Raw genomic sequence first — 22,453 nt, 5'->3', positions numbered from 1 at the left:
ACAGCACTCCACAGCCATGAGGTTCAGTCCCTCCCATATCACGTGGGAGCCTGTATCCAACAGTGCCAAAAGCCACAGACGGGCACAGAGCATATTCCAGGCCCTGCAGTGAGCTGCAGCCCCAACAGTGATTCCCATTGTGCTCCCTCCTCCTCAGGGCTCTCAGCCACTCCTCACACACCTTGCCCTTCTTCATCTTCATAGCGCTCCTTTGGATGCTCTGTAATAGCTCTGTGTCCTCATACTGTTGTGCCCAAAAGCTGCATCCAGTGCTCAAGGTGAGGCCACACAGTGCAGAGCAAAGCAGGACACTTCCGTCCCTCACCCGGCTGGGCCTAGGGTATAGTTGGCCCTTTGGGCTGCCAGAGTACACTGCTGCCTCTCCTTTCATCCACATCCTATAGAGACAAAGATGGAGCTAAAAGAAAAAGTGACTTTCCTGAGCTTCGACAGCAAGGCAGCAGCAGAACTGGGAAATGAAACCTCCTGACCCACAACCCTGGGTTTAGTCTCCTAAATAAGAAGTCTCTTTCCTCATTAAAAAACTAAGAATGAGAAGAGAGAGAGGAATATTCTGCAAATGCATTGAACTTGGCCCTTAGAGGGCTAATGATATGAAATACTTCTTTTTTCCTTCTTACCTCCATTTCCCCTGATAAAGTTACTGTGACTTCAAGGACTATCCTTTTTTACTGGTCTATTTTCACTTAACCTGATGGCTTGACATCATTTTCCTTCTGCAGCCAGAGACTGCTGTTCCCAGAGAGAAAGTTTCCTTCTCTCCTTCAACCTACCTGGATGTCCTCCCATCACTCTAGGTGGAGATCACTCTGATCTTTCTATCATGCTGAGGGACACCAAAGTCCTATCTGTTGGTCTCAGCCTGCAGTTAAGTGGAAGCCTAAAAGGGCACCCTGGAGGTAAAACCTGGTTGTTCTCTATTAATTTTTAATTTCAAAAACGACTCCAGGGAATGGAGAGAGATATAGGTCAAAGACTTAGGGGGATGAGTTGTAACTCAGTGTCTTCTTTCTCATTTTTTTTTCCCTCTCTTCTTTTTTTTTTTTTTTCCTACCAAATTCAGAATCAGAGGGTTTCCCCTCTGTATTTCTCATTTACTCCTTGAACATTACAGGCATTAGTCAGCAAACTCCTGCTATTTCTTCAGTGAGCCCCTGACACTTGCAGGCTGACTAATCCCTCTCTCTGCACACTTTGGCTCTAGTTACATCTGTTTTTCTCCCACGAAGAATGGAACTCCACATTACAGGTATGATGATCACTCCAAGGCACACTCCTACTGCCCCACAGCCCATCATCTTTCGATGAACGCAGCTGAAGAGCCAGGCAGGAGGTCTCAGCAGGGCCTGCATTCAGGTCAATTCTTAGCTTAGAGTAGTAGCATCCACAATCAGGGAGCAGTTGTTGCCTAAAGCACAGGAATGTGGAGGATATCATGAATGAAGATCTAAGTGTCCTGGGATATCTGCTGGCAGCCCAGCATGGGTTACCCTGCCTCCATCCAGGTGCCTTTCCTCCCCATGATGGAGATGCTCTGTCCTTGCTGAGGTGTATGATACCTCAGCACACACAAGGCCTCAGTTTGGCTGCTGAGGCATGAAGACATGGTGAGTAAAAACACAGCTCCTCAAAGCCACCTCATTAGAGTATGACAGAAGGCTCCTGGTGGCCAGGCAGGCTTGCACGAGCTGTCCACCCACAGACACCCACACAGAGGACCTCCTAAGTAACTAAGGCTCATGTAAGCACATCCACACACCTGCCCACACTGTGCGTTTGTTACATCCACCTTTCCAGGTGATGCCAACAGCACACAGACCCCTCTCCTCCCCTCCCCACCCCACATAGGTCCAGCACCTAGAGTGCGTGCAGGGCAAGAACATGTCCTCAGGCTACAGCAGGCACTAAGCCCCCTGTCCCCCCCAGCAAGGACACATAACCAGAGCAGAGCACATCAGTAAGAACTGGTAAGAAGGCTTGCCAACTCGATAGCAGACTAGTTCACACTCTACATGACCCCCACCACCCACCTCACTCCCCTGGTACCTTGGTGCCCATTCTAGGAGGGTCTTCTGCATCGCCATGTAAGGAGGTAACAAAACAAATCGCTGGCTCCAGTGCCACACTCCCTCCTGGTGGATCTGTTTCTCTCTTCTTAACTGTTTCCAAGTGCCTGACTGTTTTATAATCCCCACTGAGTAGTCTTTTAACTCCTTCCTCACTGAGCCCTTCCACCCTTCCTGGCCTGCACTCTCCTAAAAGGCAGAAAAAGTCCTTTAGGAGAGCTAGGGAGTGCAAAAAGCAAAGGAGGGGGCTGAATCTAAGAACAACGGAATCAAATTGCACATAGAGAAGAACCAGTGCATTACTCATATCCCCAGCCTTCGCTTACGCAGACAACTGAGTCTTCTATTAAGATTTTTTTTCTTTTTCCTATGGACATTTATGTACAGTAGAGGCTCACTTATTGCTAATCTCTTCTTGCTTATTCATACCATGAGGTCATATGTTTCTGCTGGTAGCACAGTTCTAAATGACACAGCAGCTCGTTCTTTGAGGTCTGAACTGAAAGCGCTTACTTAGATCATAAGTAAATACAAGTTGATGGCTTCACACCCAGTGTCACCACCGCCCCGATTTAGGCACATTGCAAAATCCTAGCAGAACCGAGTGCAGGTATTGCTTTGCTGTTGAAAGGACCTTGGACATCTCAGCAGGGGCTGTACGGAGGAGCTCAGGAAGAGGGACACAGGACTTTGAAATAGCGAACCAGTGAGAGCCACACATGCTGTCAGTGTTAAAGGCTGTGTACTGTGCAGCTCTGTTGTGTGTGTGCACAGCTCTAAGTGCAGATTATGAGGAGAGGGAGATACTTGGCCTGAGATATTAGCAGGTCACGAGACATGACTGTCCACAATAACCACAAAGTCCTGCAGGTTGCTCTGCACCAAGTTATGCTGGCAACACAGCACGGAGCGGGATGAGCGAAGTGATTCCACAGCTTTGGATTTCAGAACCCTGATGACGTGCAAAGTGATGTCACAGAGAACTCCGGAGCACAGTCTGCTCTTCTGAGAAAATGAATGAAGAATATAGGGGGGGGAATACAAGGTTTTTGTACATCCCCTTCCAGGTGGGAACATGACACCTGCAGCTGGCTTCTGCTCTTCTCTCAGAGCCCACGGCTGCTTTTTACAGAGTCTTGAGGTTACCCCTGACAGCTCATACTCAAAAGTTTGCCAAGGTATCTTTTTTCCTGACAAAATGAGCTATACTGTCACACAAGACTGGGCTGCAGGGCTTTCAAAAATGGTTCTGCTGATGTTCAAAGAGAGCAGCTTGCTGTGCAGAGGAGTGGTAGAGTTAATAGTAGTAGGATCAGCACAGGCTCCTACCCTGCCATCTGCCTTCAGCTCAGCCAGGCCTTCTGCTGAACAGCCAACACGGGCCGGGGCCACGGGAGTGAGAAGCAACTCAGTGACATGAAAGACTGCCTGGGTTAGCTGATTAAGAATAAGATTCAGAGAGCAGGAATCCTGTACAGTGCTGATACTGACTCAGACCGGGGATTTCATGGGGATATTTAAGCCCGTTTTTTCCAAAGAAGTCTTTTATTTGGAGCAGGTGGGTGTTAGCATGCCTGCCTAAACCAGCCCCAGGAACCAGTGATCCTAGAAACAGGGGTCATTTCTGAAATTGCTACGCTTTCTTCTTTGGTCACCCCCTGGTAGAAAGTAGTGATAAATAATATTTAACTGCCTCATTCCCCTGTCACGTTCAACTCCTTCCCATTTATAAATGTACAAGGAAAATGCAGGAAAGCCCACTGGAATGCAAAGGCATCCTCACACAACTGTGGGTCAGTGATCTACCTCTGCTCATTTTGTGTATTTCTCCTTTTAAGCACTGACTACTGCCAGCTACAGGCTGCTCCTGCACCTCCAGACTGACAGCTGGCCCAAGAGCTTTCCCACTTTTTTTTCTTTTCTTAAATAATAGAAAAGGCATTTAAAGCTTGCAGATTGCCTCAAAGTAGCAAACTGATGACCCGTCTCCAAAGTCTTGCTTGCCAGTGCAACCATGCAGAGGTGGACTCAATCCCCTTGAGGGACAGTTGGAGCAAAATGGCTTTGTAGCTCTGTAACAAAATGCTAAGATCCTCTCTGTGTTGTATCACTCCATGGTAATTTGCTACAGCAGTCTAATGAACTGCTGGGGTTAACCTCCAAATCTAGACCCAGCCATCCGCTTTCTTCCTGAAGACATGCAGGAGAAGAAGTGGGAAAATACAGATGTGAATGAGACAAAGAAATAAAAGGAATGGAGAACTCCTTCTCCCACAAACAGAGGATGGGGAAAAAAAAAAAAAAGACAGGGGGAGCAAAAAGCCTGGACCTAATAATGAAAAACAATAGCTTGTCGTTTATTTTCATATCCCCTTGCTAATGTTGGAATAATGCTAACAGCGGAATTTTTATGGCACGCATGTCATGCCTGCAAATACCAAGTGAATTACTTCTCAGTGAGGCTATGGGCTACGGCACTGAGCAGCACATTCGTTACAAGTGATTGGATGATGAACAACAGTTCCCAAATTCCTCCTTCACAATGCTACTTGCATTAGTTGTAATTTAATGAGAGAGAAAGAGAAAGTTTTGGCTCAAACCACTGAAATAATACTGCCTGCTGCTGCTTCCCACTGGGTCTTGTATTAACTCACACCATTGCCACCATCTCCACCTTCTCCTCCTCCTCCTCCACTTCCTTCAACCCCTCCCTTTTCACACCCATCCTCAGGTGCTAAGAGTGGTGTCATGAAACCCATCAGCATGGCACAAAGGGTGGCAGGAAGCCCCAGCCACGGTGATCACTAGCAGAGTGCATTTTTGCTGGCTGAAAGGCAGAAGAGGACACAAAACTGCCCCTCATCTCCACAGATGGTAATGGGCAAAGGGGCAGATATTCTACAGGGGCAGGGGGGGGTCCTCCAGTTTCAGGTGGCATTGTACCTCCCACATTCAGGGCAGAAGCAAACTCCCACTCCCACTTCTCTGCCCTAAGGGTCCTGGAGCACAAAGAGTGGCAGGGGCACCCTACAGATTTCTGTGCTGCAAAGAGTCCAACTAGCCAGCATCGCCTCCCTCTCCTGCAGCAACCTCGCCACATAGCCTGACCCTATCAATTGACAGGACATTTATCCACCAGATGACCCTACACTTTGGTTCACCCCTGAAACATGACCCAGCATGTGGGGTCTCACTGGCTGGGCCAGCAGAAAGCTGAGAGGTCTAATCCGAGCAGCAAACCTACTATTAAGAGACTGCAAATATCATCACTGCCTTCCTGGTGTAGATAGTCTCTTCAGTGCTCCCCTGCGACAGCATGTAAGTGACAAGCTTCCCCTGGCTCCTACCTCATGGAGACTCCAGATCCCCTTTATCCCCTCTGTGTCAAATGTAATTTAAAAGCCCCCCAGCCCTGGCCACATTTTGTGGTGTTTTGAAGAAACAAATCCAAATTAAACGTACATGTTTCTAAAACTAAGATACAGGCAGGGGAAGGCAAAATGCCCTTAGGATTGAAACCACATGTATTTGTGCAAATGAGAGCTAGGATTTACAGTTACCCAGGCTCCAGTATGTGCTACACTCCTAGCTGTGGTTTAGAAACAATCTGTTTTCTTGTAAAGGCTGAATAACAGCAATGATCCAGCATGCTGGCCGAAGTCCTATGCCCTACGGACCTGACTACGGTAGGAAGGTGGGCAGGAGGGGGCTACCTCAGCCAGTGCCTACCCCAAAGGCTAACTGGCCTTCAGGAGATGAGCCTCCCATCCTGTGGTGAAGCAGCAGGGGTGATCTGCTGGCTACCACAAGCCAAGTGCACTTGCTCAGGGACTGAACTATAGGATGAACGTATGTAATAGGATGGATGACAGCCAGCTGGCTTGCAGGCAAAATTAACCTGTTTTTTTCCAGCTGGGGCATCCAGAGGAAAACCACAGAGGTCAGAATCGCTAGCCACAATAAATCACACCTAGAGTTTAAAAGCTGACCAAGTTCCAATGCTTGTTCCAGGACAAGAAGCTCTGCTGGGGTCTCCCATGCAGCTGCCTGGGCCTTCCCTCCTTGCAGGCAGTCATAACTCACACAGGGTGAAACTCAGCCCCACAGCCAGCCAGCATCCCCGTGTGACACTGAAGGTCCACATAAGCCTCCAAATCGGAGCTTATATGGGGCTTAAACATAGCTCAGCAGACAACATGGGGCTGGGTTTCCTCCACTGCAGGCTTACCAGCTGTGACCCCAAAATGGGACAAGTGCACACCTCTGATCAGCCCCAAGCAGGGCAAGGGCAGCTGTTCTTCCCTGCATTCCCAGAGAGCACAACAGGCACCACCAGGAGAGCCTGCTGCTCCCCGCGCCTGGTTTAACGGAACCCCTCCTAATATCTGCCTTTCTAGCAAACATTTCACGGTAACCATGGAGTGTTTTTGCCACATGAGCATGCCTGCACTCCCACTCCTCCATACACCCACTGCCCCGCAGGGCGGGAGGCCGGCAGCAGAGGATTCCACTCCCATGGAAAGCCAGCATGCTCTCAACACATGGCTCACCGCATCCTCGGCCATGAAGGCCTCCAGTGGGCTGGTAACCTTTAGCCAAGCGTGACTGAACACGACAGGGCTGTGGTACAGGGGAGGAGGCGAAGGGGCAGTACGTGGTGGGGACAGAAGACAAAATACAAAAGAGGAGTGAAAGCCCAAGCCCCCTTGAGAGTCCTACAGAGTGAGACAGGAGAACCAACCACAGCTGTAACGCATTTGGGAAAACTTCTCATTTGTTGATGGCTGCTGCAGAAAAATAATGAAACCCAAATGAAAATCTATGACCTGCAAATTGTTCCAGTGATGCCAAATGACACAGGCATGTTCCTAGCTTACCCCCAGTGTGGCCACAAACATCTGCTTTATTGCACCCACTATGCACACCAGGCATCCCCACCTGAAGCCCTGCACTCACCCACACCCCACCTTCCTCCTCCCCACTTCTTTTCTACAGGCAGGGGCTCTGGGCAGGAGACATGGTGTCTGTTTGTGACAGAGCTCCGCAAGGGAAAGATGTCTCCTTCCAGGAGAGCTTCCTCTTCCTGAAACCCCTTCAGTCCTTCCTGGATGAGAGGGAAGTGCAGAGACTGCTAATGATTCAAGTGGAACCCTGGGAAACAGCAATGATTTTGGAGGAGCACCAAAGAACTCTGAAGCCAAGCCCAGACCTAAGAAAGGAACGCCACAGTAGCACAGGTTCACTTCAAGTAGAAGCAAAAGGACTCAGAGGCCTACCTACAGGAATACTGAAACAGATACAGCTACTTTACTGAGGTGGTCCTACCTACTTCAGATACTTTATGAGTGGTAGGGACACAGATTCCCTAGGAGATACTGTGTTGCATACAAACACCAGCTACATTGTCAAGACGAAAATAAGGGAGGATGCAGCAGGACAGAACAGAGAAGTATTAGCAGAGCTTGGAGAGAGACCCAGGAAGCAGTTCAGCAGGGCCAACGAAAGCCAGTGCTGGGAGAGGTGTGGATAAGATGCCAGGCATACAGCTGTTGTGTGTCAGGATGGAGATGAGCTGGTAACTGAGGACTGCAGATCCTTTCCAGCCAGCACATCTTGGTTATACCTCTTTTTCAGCTTGGATTTCTAGCAACTCTTTTCTTTAGCCTGAAAGAGTCACATTGCTTCAAAATCTTTCCCTGTCTTTTTGAGGCAGAGTGGCAGTGTCCCCTCCTGAACACTCTGTGATTTACAGCCTTCCACGCTTGCAAAGGCTACACAGCTCCTTATGCACAGACTGCAGACAGCACTCCTGCCAACACATTTGCTGCCACAGCATCACTCTACATAAACACCCTGCATTCACCTTGTATATATTTCCTCCTGTACAGGTTGAGACAGCAAGCAAGCACACAGAAGGCCTAATTTATATAATAAGTCTCCCTTCTTTATTCCTTGCAAAAGAAAGACTTTAGCAGACAAAGGGGGTGCAGCCATACCAAACACGCGCCTGCAAGCAAGGGGAGTCCCACATGTGTGTACATACATATATACTCTTTCCTTGCATTCTCACACATACGATATCTACAGTCCCTTTCAACTCTTGTGTGCTTTCAGACTAGGCACTGGGAAGCTGCACTTTCATTATCCAGGTGCTCACAGCCTCAGATAAGGAATGAGAAAATGACACTGCGAGAGAAGTACTGTCACCAGCAATGGGGTGTGCCTGTGTCTGGGTCTCACAGGTCTTTGTCAGGTGGTGCAGCTATTTTAAATGGGGTTTGCAATGTGTTTCTTATTCCTGCTTGCTAAATACATCCGTACTCTGATGTTGAGAGAATGCAGAGGGGGAATTTGATGGGAAGGCAAGTTTCTGGTGGAGCCAGTGGTAGCACCAGAAGAGATGAAATTATAATTGTACTCATGACTAAATGTGATCCCCACTTGCGTCGCAGGCACGTGCCCTGGGGGAACTATTATGTCTTGGGTTTCCCCACAGAGCCCTGAAGCTGGCTGCAGCCGGGAATTATCTTCCTTTAAATCCAGGTTCAGAGAAAAGGTTGCAATCCCCCTTCTCTCCACAGAGGACAGTGGTGCCGCCCCCACTGCCCCATTCCTATGAGTCCCGCCTGCAGCAGCCAGTTCCCTGCAGGACAATGCTATCAGCTGTTCAGTAACAAGGCTAGTGCACAGCACCGGAGCCTGTCATTATGCAAGCTGTGCATGGGAAGCACACCAAACCAGTCCTCTGTGGTCTGTACTGGCTCCCAGTATGCTCCCATGAAGGTGACCTAACTATTAACTCCTGCTGAGCTGTTCTGTGCTTGTGCATTTTTTTTAACTTTAAACCCTGACAGCACTACAGAGCCTGAGTGCCTCGCTCAATTCCTCCCACTTGCCAATGTCTCCCCAGCCTGGCTGCATTGAGCTAGACCAAAAACTCTTCACTCAGCGTGGCCACAGAGCCCACCAGCAACCTGCCAGAAGACAGAGCGCTTCTGTGCACTTCTATTTTGCTGACCCAGGGCACATCTTGCCACAAGGCATCAAATCACCCTCACAGAAACAACCTCATTACACACTCACCTACCCCATCGCATGGCTAAAGCGAGCCAATATGTTACATATTACTTGTTTTTTTCCACTGACAGCTAACACTCAGTGACCTTCCAACAGGCTGGTGGGATAGCTGAAGGAGAAGAGCGGAATGATGCTGTTTATTTGGGAGACAGCAGCGCCGATGGCTTCAGGTTGAAGCAGTCACACCGTATCCTGCCCTGCTGAGGGCCCTAGCCTACATTTCTCCCTGCTGCAGCAGAGAGCCCAAGTGCAGGATTGGAACTTCGAGTGCTCGATAGCACCACAACAGATTGGCCATGTTAGACCAGACCCTGCAATGGGTATTTTCAAGGCTAGCAATAGCTATTTTACTCCCCAGAAATGTTGCCTTGAGAGGAAGATTAAAGATTGCGTGTGCACACAGAGCTATGAGAATATCGACAAGGGTTTTCTCAGTAATTTTAGCTCCAGCCTCTAAAAGTCAATCATCTAAATAGGAAAGCAAGGAGAGTGGCTAGAAATTACCTCTAGAAGCAAAACAGAGGCCTCTGAAAATTCATGCCAAAAATCTTTGGAAGTTGTCAACAGTAAATACTGCCTAGGAGAACAAAATAAAACCCCATGCATTCAGCTAGAAGTTCTTCACCTCCACCTCATGCTTTATGCAGAAAACCTTTCTACCAGTGGAGCAACAGATGTGTCCCACTGCAAGCCATGCTGCTGTCAGCTCCTCTTGGAGAAAGCACCCAGATGGTTACAAAGCAGAGCCCCAGGGCCCTCCAGCTCAGCTCTGACAGAAATACCACTGTAAAATCCTGACCCTGAGTCAATCATATGGTCTGATTTCCGGGTGGAGCTGTGTGGAGCCAGGAGTTAGACTTGATCCATACTGGTCCCTTCCAACTCAGGATATTCTATGATTCTTAAGGCAAAGCTCAGCCTGCCTCTGCCACAACCATGCTCAGGGCAGGCTGGAGCTTATTCCAGAGGCTGCACTTTTGCTGATCTTCTTTTGTGTACCTCTCCCTGCTTCCCCCATGTCAGACATGGCAGGTTTGACCACCTGTTGCATCCTTTCACAAATACAGGTTGTGAGCTCTCCAGGACAATGCTCCAGTCACCCAACTTCAGGACAATGTGCAGCACAGACATCCTTGACTTGGGGTCCCAACTGCCAGTGGATATAAATAATTGGAAATTAAAATAAAAGTGAAGTTGCACCAGGGAACTGTTGCGCTTCCAAGTTTTTTTCCAGCCTAGATGACTCTCAGGGGACATGGGAGGGCTACCGCTGAGATAAATAAAATAAATCTCAGCCTACCAGGTTTACATGGAAACGATCAAAAATATGTGTCCGTATTGTTCTGACCTCTATATCTTCTTTATTTTTTTTTTAGCTTTCCTCTAACCTTTAAAAGGCACATAAGATAAACAGAGAAGAAACTGGGCAGACAACATCCTCGGATAAGATGTAGGAATATAATCAAGCCTTCAGACACATGCACACAAACACCATAATTTATCTCTTCCTCCTCCTGTTTGATATTATCCTCTGTTCTAGTATCATAATCTGTTGCTATAGAAACAGCTATGATGTCACCACGAGAGGTTTATGGATGCCTCGAACAGGAAGGAAAGGTACATGGTGATGGGAGAGGAAAAAAAACCACCTACAAACAGCTGCCGAGCAGGAGACGTTCCAGGAATGGCAAGCATTAAAAGGGGAAAGACAAATACATCGACGGCAGTGACGCTACCGCAGACAAAAGCAGAATATAAAGCACAATTTAAAGATAAAGAATGCTTACAAATTTTGCCTATGAGTAAAAATATCCTGGGGAAGCCATAAGAGCTTCTAAACTTTCTCTGAAATGTTCAGTAAGTTTGCTGGGGCCAGCTGTTTTCTGAGTCCAGGCCTCCATCATCCCACTCCATCATCTGAGCCTTGCTGCTACAGTCCAGGCCTCCATCGTCCCACTCCATTGTCCACTGTAAAGTTCCTCCCAGAAGCATGAGCCTAACGTCCCGCTGCTGCAGCTCGCAGCCAGGGAGCTGCTGGCCTCCCGCCACCCTGTGTGCCTTTATGATCTTTGACTGGGAGAAAAACCGTGTCTTCAAGCAAAAATAAACAGCGAGGTGCTGAATCCACTGGATCACATCCAGTAGCAAATAAACACCCCAACCCCAAACTATAAGCAAGAAAGAGCGTTTTTTTGTTCTCTTCACCCAAGAGAAAAAAACATAATTTTCCAGACTCACTGCTAAACACCCTGACACACCTGGACTGCTAGTGGAGAAAGCAGCACAGGGAGTCTCATATGCTCAAAGCACAACCTGCCTTAGGGCCACACGCATCACGCAGGGCACGATGCTGGTGCAAGTGTCACACACAGGTGGCTTTGTTTCCATGTTTGCAGCCATTTCACTCACCTGGACTGATGGTGAGAGAGCAGGCACAGGGACAGAGTGTGATAGCCACGTGTGCCCTTATAGCCATCATGTGCCGGTGCCTGCCTGCAGGAGGATGCAGCATGCTGGGTCTGCCAGGGAGGAGGAGTGAGGAGGGCAGATCACATTCTTACTGCATAGCTGCAGTCATCAGGAAAAGGGCAGTGGCACTGAAGGAGGAAACTACAAGAATCTCAAATCAATGAGAAGTATGGATATTTCAGCTCATCTCTGCCAGATCAGAATTTCCCCAGATTGGAGAGCAGAATCAGAAATCTTCTGGGAAAGCTACAGCATCATTTTTGCCTTCGGCCTCAGCTCTAGCAGGGGAATCCCTAGGCAGACTCTCCTGCCTGCCTATGAGCATTAGGGTATTGGTGGCACCTCCCGCCCTCGCCTGCCTTCCTTCCCAAGGACACCAGAGACAACCCTAGGGAAAAAAGCCTAGAAGGGACCAAAGTCAGTAAGAGCAGCTGCAAAAACAGCCCAAGCAGGAGAACCTTCATCGATTCACAGAACTTTCTGTTCCTGACAGCCTTGGCGGTGACAGCCTCAAATCCTACACTTTGCAGGGATCATCTCTCTCTTCTGTTAGCCACTTGCCATCACCTTTCTCCCCCACTTGTCTCTCTCATCCTCCTTTGTCTTGTCCTGTGACCTACTTCTCCTTCTCCCCTCCCTTCAGCCCATCCTCCCCTTCCCCAAATGAAACCTGGTAAAAAACATTTAGGAAATCCCATACACTGTGTTTTCCTATCTGCACAGAATCCATGCTGCTTGCGTTATCCACTATCCTGTACCTGAATCTACATAAAATGTAAATTCTTTAGGGTGGGAACTATCACATTATGTCAACATGATGCCTGGCACAATAAGGTCCTGCTTTTCTTTGGCACTAATGCTACAACAGCAAAAACAATTGTTAACGCTTTAAAAGCACAATAGAATGGTAAGACAGAAGGAGTGAAAGAAATGCCAAGAGTTTTGTGGACTTCTTTTTTCTTTCAATTGCTTCTATTTTGGGGGGAGGAGAAGGGGGGAAGGCTTTGTTTTGTTTTTTTTTTTTTTCAATGAAACAATGCTTCTTCTTCTCAACCTTCCATTTGGGACTGTGAAGTGGGAAACAAAGCTAATCTTCGTGAAGACAGGAAGGGACTGCAAAGTCAGTACAATCAGATTAGAACTCAAAACAGTCCTGACAGATGAGAAAGGACAGGATGGAATTCAAACAGGACAGCTAGCTCCACACACTCAGCATAGAAAAAAGCTCACCAGGCGTGAGACCTCTAGACAAGAGCTGAAGCCATGGCACATCACAAGCTAAACACAGATGAACGATGCTGTGGTGTACAAGGCAAAGCAAACAGAAGCACTGTCTACGGCACAAGAAGGAACGCTGCTCCACTTAGCCAGTGAAGCCTGGGGAAGGCACTGGGATCCAGCAGTGCCATTCAGAAGAGGTGTGGGCCTACTGCAAGGAATGCCGGGAGCCAGAATGGTAAGAGCTCCACCAAACAAGGCAAAGAAGGGATAGCTGAAGGACAGGTCTGAAAAAGGATTAGCCTAAGGAACACAAAACTGAGGAAAGACAAAGAAAAAGGAACAGTTTTTTTCCACATCCACTGTTGATAGAGCAAGGAATCCCAGTGAGGAAATCACAGCTGAGTTACAGAAGAGAACAAAACTTTGTACTGACAGTCACAGCGAGGGGCAGTGACTGCACAGGCAGACTGCAGACCCTGTGTACATGGGGATGTGCGTTTTAGGGAACATGCTGGCAAGGACATCTGGCATAGTAGTACAACCTGCTTTGAAGGAGAAGGAACAACTTTTTTAAGTCTTTGCTGCATACAGTTCCTATGATTTTGGTGAGAGCTAAGTTTCTCACACACTTATCTTACTCCGTGAGCTGTGCTGAAACCTGTCAGCCTTCAGAACTGAAGGAGACATCAGTCTGCAGGCTACCTCAGCGTAACACTCTTGTTACAGGTCTTGCCAGAGCCTTCAAGTTTTAAAGGTTATAATGGACAGGAAACACAGCTGCCCTCCTGAGTTCCCCAAGTTTCTTTGGTAAATCTCATTGCCTTGTGGGGTGACCTTTCCCTTCTGCCATGGTGGAAACTGTAAGCGAGTGTCCTCATTTCATCCTGCCAGAGACAGATGTAAGTGCAGGCACAGGAAGGCGAGTACAACTGGGAACAAGGAATGAATAACAAGTGAGTTCCCACAAGTCCAACCAAACATCCCATATCAAGAGACAAACAAGGGAGCAACCTATACTTCCCCCAACCATCACAACCCCCAGCTCGATGCAGAACACAACTCAGACAGGGCAAAATGCACAAAGCTCTATTGGCCACGCAGCCTATCTGTTCTGTGCCTCACTGAGCCCAGGGAGCTAGGGGCTGGCATCTGAAGGCATCTGTGCCCTGCTGGCCATTTTGTATTCCTACTGTGAATTAGTAAAAGATGCCATTCTTTGGCATGCTGTCAGTGGTTTGATTAGACAGCCACTCTTTATATAGCACATTAAACATACATGGCACTGCATATACACACAGTACTACAGATTATTATTTCCATTAAATAAATACATTCTAGTGGCATGGTTTTTTAATTCTTTTAGCCCTGACCCTAGATTCTCGTAAGTACTCTGATGTGGCAATTCCCTCACCAGCCTGGGAAGACTGGGCCTGCTCCCCCACTCACTTACAAGAAGGCAAGTCTCACAAGACCACAAGTGCTGCAAAAGTGACTCTACTCAAAAGGCTATCCAAATGCAGCAGCGTCCCAGAATACATGACCTCGTGCTTTCCAGAGGAAGGATACCAGCTCCTGACATGGTCAGATGAAAGAGGACTCAGGTGCACACCTGAGCGGGTGGAAGCAGTAACGTGCCTCTACTCTCCCAGCATTGCAAACTGTGAAATATCCTCTCTGAGATTAAATTATCCCCCGGGCTCATTTTCAAAACAAAAGCTGAACCCTGTACTGCTTGGAGCATAAGTTTGAAAGGAGAAGGCCTCGTGTTTAAACACCCAAGTACACACTAGGGCATGTAAACAGATGAAGAGAAAACTTTTTCTCCAAATAGTGTTTAATTCTTACTTGTTTTCCACTAGTTAACCTCCCAAAAGTCAGAAGAAAAACAACATACAAACAATATTTCACACTCAGAGGGCAGAGATTTCCTAGTAAGGGTAAGGAAACAGCCTCATTTTTATAAATGGACTGATTAAGCTATAGAGGCCATGAGTCAGAAAAGTACTTAAGCATGTAGTCGGCTTTAAAGACATAAACAATCCTAATGAAGTCAGCAGCACCACCTGTGAGCTTAAGTTTAGGCACAGATCTTAAAATATCTTCTTAAATTGGGAACAGAGAGGAAAAGGGTGGAACTTGCAAAAATACCCAGCCTCACCTCCCATCCGTCTTGTCCTCTTTGGACACAGCGATGGGGACACTGACATAGCTGTCAGCCCACCACCACCTGTGCAAAGCACCTTTCTCAGCTGTCTCACCCAAAGGTTTGCACTACACCAACCACACGGCTTCGTGCCAATGTCCCAGCACAACTCCAGCAGGACGTGCTGCTGACCTCACTGTCTGACATTACCACACTTAACAATATCACCAAGACCCTCTGCACAGTGACCAACGCTGGGACAGGGACCAACCTCTGCTCCTAAGTCACCAACTCCTCCATTCATCTTCCCAGAACTTTCCTCCCAAAGGACCACCCACCTACTTTTACAATCCATTGCTAGGAGGTGGCCAAAACTTAAGCTTATTCCATCAGCCTCCTAAATGTGTTGCCAGCCTCTTAGCAAATGGTCTAACCTCCAGCAGGCAACAGGAGCTCAAACCTAGGTGGGAAAGGCACCAAGGAGGGCCCCAGTGTCTGTGCACTCAGGGTGCATGGCCAGAAAACATCCACCTGCCAGCAGAAGCCTGTGCTGCTCTGGGTCTGAGGACTGCTATCATCTCCCTCCACCCCAGAGCCTTGCTCACCAGCGTGCCCCTGGTCACAGCCATTTCCACGTCCAAAAATAAAGCAGCGTTTTTCACCGTTACATCTAAAAAACATTTAATCACTAGACGCTCCAGCACGATAAGATTAATTATAACTGGAGGGGACTTCCTGTTATCCCGAGCTAATAAAAAACTTACGCTTTTGGTCCCAGTGTTGATTTAGCCCAAATTACAGTTATTGCTCCATAAACAGGAAGCACCTCCAAGTTATCATCCCAGCGCACAACCTCTGGGGTAAGGACCTCTCCTTGGTGTCACTGGTGCCGCCCGGCTGATGAGGAAGCTCTGAGCGCTTTCACAAGATGTGATGACCCCTGAGCGGCTTTGACTGTTCTGGAGGCCTGGTGTGAGGCAGGATCTGAGCCCTGACATGCTTGGGGTCAGGGCTCCAGGCCTCCAAAACCCAGCAAGGAGCTGTGCACAGGCAGCTTCCTTCTGCACGCAGCTCCTGCAGTGGCACCAGCGGCGAGGTGCAATTTACAAATATTACAGATATTAATTCCATAAGCCGCCCACATATAAAACTACCGACGCTGCTGCTAAAAATACACCGTAAGTTGCAACAAAGTTGTTAGGAACGAGAAGCAAAGCAAAAAGGAACTAAACCCAAACAGAGGTAATCACTGTTTTGCAAATAAAGGTTAAGGCACGCAAACACCACTCAAAGACCTGGCTTTGAAGGGTGCCAGAAGGCCAGGACAATGCAGCTGCAAGGGCACCCCAGGGCTCACCTGTCCAGGTGTCCATCTGCTTCCCCTCAAAGCCACGTCCCCAGCACCCAGCCCCGATGTCCTGACCTGGCTCCTGAGCAGAGGCTGTGCGGCATCACACCCACCAAAGCCTGTGCTCCAGCCCTGTGCGTGTCCCCATACAGCTCACAACCCAAATCCAGGTCACACACTGCACAGCAATGTTCTTTCTGTTGTATTTTACTAGGGAGGTTTCTACGTCTTTCATTTTAACACTCAGCTCTGCAACGCTTGGAAAAGATGGAATGAGAAAAGCAGGCAGGAGAGAACACAATAGCAAAACCTCTGAATTTCTTGAGAAGAATGGTTAAAGCATGGTGAGGGAGGAGGATTTCAGACCAGATATTTACTTATTCATAATGCCTCGCCTGTTAATATCAGGTGGGGCTCTGTTCTCCTTCCCAAGCTGGCATTTAAGCTGGCAGCTTGGTGCACGCACACAACGCTCATCCAAACACCGTGAGCTGCCGGCGACCCGCATGCGCTCCCTCACACTCACCCAAAGTTCCACCGAAACCATCTCACAAGGCCTCCCAGGAGTCACCTTTCCAGCCGGGCCGCATTTTCCATAGCAGAGCCCAGGCTCTGCTGCCTGCGAGCCACAGACTTGCATACCCCTGCCCTCCTGGCACCCCAGGAGCTCCCTGCACGATGGCAGCGCTGACCCTCACTCTCAGCTCGGCGGTGTGACAGTGGCCAATGCTCCAGCACGGGGATGCAGGCAGATAGCAGGAGGATGGCGGCCCTCGTCTCCTTCCAAGGAGGAAATTACATCCCCTGCGATAAGTAAGTTTTTATCTATGCGCTGCGATATTTCAGGGAACTGCAAGGACCTCTCACGGCAAGCAGGAGAGGAGTCACAGCCATTAACCCCTCCTCCGCCTCCCTCTCAGCTATCCAGAAACAATTTAACCCACAATCGCACTACAACACAAAACATATGAAGCGATCCCCACCAGCCCCCGCGCTATTTTCTGTCTCCTGTGGCTAGAGATATCCACCTACTTCAGGCCTCCAGACGTGCCGCGGACCCTCTAGGATTGTCTACAGCAGTTCCAAGGAATTCGTTTTCACAGCTTGCCGTCCAGGGCATTATTCCTTCTCCCCATTAGTTTTCCTTTTCCAGCCAGGTCACAGGCGAAGTTGGGATGCGCGGAGGCAGCGCTGAACTTCCCGCACACGCCGCGGTGCGGCACGGCCAGCCGCTCCAGGGAGCCGCGGGGGGGGGGGGGGTGGGGGGGGGACACGGCCTCCGCTCCCCTCCCGTCCCCAGCCCGGGGGCCGTGGGGCCGCAGGCTCATGCCCCTGCCCCAGGAGAGCGGAGCCGCCGCCCCCCAGCTGGACGCAGCATAACCCCACCGAAGAAGGGAGGGCCGGGGACGGGAACACCAGCTCGGAGGGCGATGCGGGACGGCTGCCCGGCAGGTACGCGCCGGGGCGAGGACGGGCGGCGGAAGGGCGGCCGCGGTCTCCCCCGCCCGCCGCAGGTCCCCTGGGCCTGCCGCCGCCGCTGGAGGCGCCGGGGGCGGCCCGGGCGCAGGAGGGCTGCCGGGGCCGCTGGGCGGCGCGGCCAGCAGAGGGCGCCGCAGGCGGGCCGGCCCCGACCGGCACCCCGGGACGCAACCAGCGCCGGCCCCGGCCCGCCGCCGCCGCGCCCCCCGGCGGCGCCGTGCTCCGGCAGCCGGGTCGCCGGCAGCGGGGAGGGGGGGAGGAAGGGAGGGGAGGGCCGGCGCTCTCGCCGCGCTGCCTAAATCGCTCCCCTTTGTCTCCCGCGGGGTCCCGGCCCCGTGCGGCGCTGTGGCAGCGGGCCGGTAACTTTACACGGCCCGCCGGGAGCCGCAGCCCCGACTCGATTTTCTCCTCGAATAAGTTTGCCCGACCCCGGCGCGCAGACGAAATGCTGTCCCCGCGTCCCCAGCCCGGCACCGGCCGGCCTCCGCAACCCCCTCGGCACGGTGCCCTCCGCTTTATGTAACGCTGCCCGGCGCCGGGCAGGGAAAATGCACGGCGAGGGGATTTAAATCAGCCCTACGTACACACACGCGCATATATATGTACGTTTGGAAAAGCCGCCCCACAATAGGCAGCGCCGCACCCGCAGGAACTAAGTTGGGGCACTCGGGTCCCCCCGCTGACAGCGGGCGCCCTGAGCCCCGGGCACCCCGCGCTACGGGGCAACTCTCGGAGCCAGGCAGCCGGCGCTGGGAGCCGGAGCCGGAGCCGCGCCGAGGCACGGCACACTGCAGGCGCAAGGCGAGCTCCGGCCGCCTCATTGTTCTGCGCGGCACCGGCACCGACTTCACCCACCGCCCTCCACCGGGGACCGGGAGCCCGGGACCGCCGTGCTCGGGGGTTGGGGGGGCAGTGGGGGGGGGGGGGGGGCCGCGCCTCGCCCCGCTCCCCGCCGGGTGCAGCCCGCCCGGCGCTGCGCGGACCCCGACGCCGCGGGGCGACGGGGGGGGCTTACCTTCGTACATGGGGGCCATCGGTGCAAGGACGCCTGTTATTCATGGCAACGCCGCCACGAACGACGCGAGATCGCAGCCCCCCAAACTCAACACACATCTGCCATCTTGAGCGGGTGTCTCTCGGCGGAGGCGAAGCTGCCGCCTGCCTTCTGCATCGCTGCCCGCCTCAGCGCGGGGGGAGCCGGGCACATCCAGCCCCGCTCGCTGCCGGCCCTCCGACGCGGCCGGGGCGGGCGGGCGAGCGGGCGGGGGGCGGCGGCGCCGGGCCGGGCCGGGCCAGGCCGGGGCGAGGCGCGGGGCCGGGCAGGGGCGGCGGGCGGCGGGGCCCCCCCGGCTCGGGACGGCGGCGCTGGGGAGGGAGGGAAGGAGGGAAGGAGAGAGGGAGGGAGGGAAGCAGGAGGGAGGGAGGGAGAGAGGGAGGGAGGGAAGGAGGGGGGCTGGCGCCGTGCCCCCGCTCTCAGCGCGGCATGGCTGCGTCTGCCGGGGCGCCTGCAAAAGTTGCACTGGGGGCGAGAGGAACGAGAGAGAGACGGAGGGAGAGAGAGGGAAAGGGAGACGGAGAGGAGGGAAGAAGGGAAAAAAAAAAAAAAAAAAGAAAGAAAAAAAAAAAAGCAAGGGAAGGGAGTTTGCAAATAATCAAGCGCCGATGGCACTGATCGCGGCTTCCCAGAAGGAGAGGCAGCGAGCGAGAGAAACCCTCTGCTGAGATTATGTGGGATCTTGTTTAACAACACATTTCAATCAGGAGAAAAAAGGAACAGTCAACAGAAGTTGGTGAAACACTTCTGTCTTCCCCCCCCCCCCTCCTCTTTATAGAAAGGAGAGGAAAAAAAATAAAAAAGGCGGCTGATTGAAGCCGTGCAATTCACTGGCTGTGGGGATCATATAATTTGAGCTCATGTTTTACAATAGCGCGGAAAATTCCTACCTCTCCCCCTCTCCCCAAATAAATCTTCTATTCCCTCAAGGCATTTCACAATCTGGTTCACCGACAAAAGTTCCAATTTTTTCCTTTTTTTTTAAATTTAGTTTGCTTGCAGTGTAAATATTTAGCGGATGCGTTTAAAATAAACATACGTTGTTGCTTCTAGGATTTGGGTTATGATTTTGTTTTTCTTTCTTTTTTTTTAAGAAAACCAACACAACAGAACCACATCAAAGGGGTGTTTACTTATTGAGACTGACAGCTGCTGCCGCCCCTCCGCCCCCCGTTTTTCTCCCTCTTTCAGCTCGTGCTGTAAGAACCCAACCCGACTAGCATCTGTTTTGCCAGTTCATCTGAGAAAGCCGAAGGTAAAGCCACGTTATCCAGAACCCTTTTTCCTCAAAGTGGGAACGTGAGCCACCAGGTAACACGGCACAAGTGGGGACGTGAGGCACAGCAGCAGAGCCTCTGATGGGTGGTGGGGACAAAACCTGGGGCTGAGACCCCGCAATGAGTGCTCCTCGCAGGGAGCAGCCTGGGACCAAAGCAGGGGGGACGGCCTGGCTTCACGCCCGCTGTCACGGCTGCTCCTCAATGCGCTGCCACTCGCTGCTGCTGGGGCCAGCCCAGACCTCTCCGGCTGCAGGATAGGCAGTGCTGGATGCGCAGTGCTGCTCTTTGGTTGTCTCAAGGAGGAGGAGCGCAATAACTTTTATTGAGGGATTTTGGTGAGATTTGAGGGGGGCTCAGAGCGACACGTTGAAGTGAAGCAGGCAGAAAGCTGCACCGATTGGCTCATAGAGCTGGATGGCTGGATGATGTGACCGCCGGACTCTCGTGGGCCCTGTTGTGTTCAAGGTATCATCTGCTTTCTGCACGGCTTTTCCTCTTCCCGGAATAAAATGGGGGCTGCCTGCTGTGTTTGTGACGGGAAGGTGAAGACGTGCCAGCAATGTTGGGGTGCAGTAGGAGGGCAGGTGGAGGTGCTGGGCCAGCACTGGAGGGCTGTGTACAGCAGAGGGAGCAAAGCCTGTTGTGGGCCCAGTGTGCTTCATTTGGCGAGTGATCTCCAAACCCAACACCTCCAAATCTAGGAAAGAAATAGAGCAGTCTGCACTGGGACCACAGAGGAGTCCAGAGCTGAAGGGTGAGCAGTGGGTGCAGTACTGAAATTACTTCTTGCTCCTCTTTTCCTGAGCCGTGCAGATCCTCAGGCTTCGGCTCTAGGCACTAGGTCAGTAAATTCCCATTTCCCTGAAACACATTTCTGGTCATTGTAATTCTGCACTCCTCTCATCTCCTCTGATTGAGGATATTTTCTGCTTTTCAAGGCCACTGATGCTTATAATCCCAGCCTGCCTCTTTGCCCTTGATCGGAGCAGCAGCCATGGAGCCCTATTTCAGAGCCACAGAGAAGACGTGGAAAAGTATCAGAAAACAGCAGGGGACAGAAACACAGTGGAGCAGCAGGAGATTGAAGGAACCGCCCTCCTTCCTCATCACTGTGTTTTGCTGCGGCATGGCTTCAGGCCACACATCAGCCTGGCTTTCCTCAGCTACTAAACAGAAGCAGTGGTCCCTACCCATGAAAATGTGCTGATGTTTTCTCTACTCTGCCCTCTGCTGTACCCTAAGCTATGCTGTAGCCACTAGGCCTGTGTTGAACTTCACTTTCAGGACCTCCTTTGTGTTGTGTGAGCATGGACAAGGCGCCTGCTCCCCTCTGCGGCGGCTGATGGGTCATGGAGGAGGATGCTGGAACAGCCAAACCTTTGTGTGATGTACCCAAATAACTGCTTAACTCCACGGCATGAGCTACTTTATCTCTGCTAGGGCAAGCTATTAAAGTGGGATAGACTTTGCTGCTGGCCCAGGACAGAAATTCTCATCTTCAGATTCAGCAATGCCAGCAGATTTACAGCTGCTCATCTGTAGATAACAATAGGAAACCCAACAGAGATATTTTCACCATCTAGGACCATTCTGCATATATGTTTAAACACTGGGTGAGAGCCTCCTTCAGGGGCAATTTGGGGCAAGTGGTTTGGAGCAGGGGGTACAATCCCTTGCTGCACTTTGCCATTGCTATGCACAGACAACAATGCACACAGGAGGTGTCCTGGCTCTGACACCTTCTTTCCATTCTCCCCAAACTGAGCAGCCATGCGAGGACATTTTCCTTGGTTATTTAAACCCCACCTGGGTCAGATTGCTCAGAGGCTGGATGCTCCTGGCTGTCCTTCTGATGCAGGAGAGATCATTGCCCACTCCGTGAGTGCCTGCAACCAACAGAACACAGCACCAAAATTTTCAGTCCACTGAGTCTTTTCCACCCCAACAGAGTATTTCATCTCTTTGACCACTTCCCTTGAGAGAGAACAGGAGCCAGTGCTGGAGAAGCACAGTTCACCGTGTCATCATTCAATTTTTCACTTCACCATCTACATACGTAAGCCTACCATAAACACCTGTGGCAAGTGGACGAGTACACAGTGTGCTCATAAACTATCAGGAAACACCATACACCACTCATGTAGCCCTGCCAGCTATGTCCTCTGTGAGTCACAGGCAGCGGCGGCACTGAGCAAGCTGGGGACAGTAGTTTCCTATTTCCACCCCACACAGGCAAATCTTGATGACCTTGGGCACGTTGCTCTCTCCTGCAGAAAGACACACAGTGTTTGACTA

The 22,453-nt window shown here is 51.0% G+C and overlaps 1 protein-coding gene across 5 annotated transcripts in view; it reads right to left on the bottom strand.

Annotated features, from left to right (window-relative positions):
- HIPK2 (homeodomain interacting protein kinase 2) overlaps positions 1-19,094 on the bottom strand; it is a 120,893-nt gene extending 101,799 nt beyond the window's left edge. For 2 of the 5 annotated variants that reach the window (XM_065743163.1, XM_065743167.1), the window contains exon 1: positions 18,840-19,093. In XM_065743163.1, coding sequence (XP_065599235.1) covers positions 18,840-18,858 — 19 coding nt within the window. In that variant the 5' untranslated portion in view covers positions 18,859-19,093. Of the gene's footprint in view, positions 1-17,377; positions 17,581-18,839 lie in introns of those variants that run through there. The other 3 variants (XM_065743166.1, XM_065743164.1, XM_065743165.1) reach the window with 3 other exon arrangements.
- Positions 19,095-22,453: the final 3,359 nt, after the last annotated feature.

The sequence above is a fragment of the Cyrtonyx montezumae genome, unplaced genomic scaffold, assembly GCF_038088225.1.
Source record: "Cyrtonyx montezumae isolate F1298 unplaced genomic scaffold, pur_monq_1.0 scaffold_3, whole genome shotgun sequence".
Taxonomy (NCBI): Eukaryota; Metazoa; Chordata; class Aves; order Galliformes; family Odontophoridae; genus Cyrtonyx; species Cyrtonyx montezumae.
This window is presented reverse-complemented; position numbering and strand designations above follow the sequence as displayed.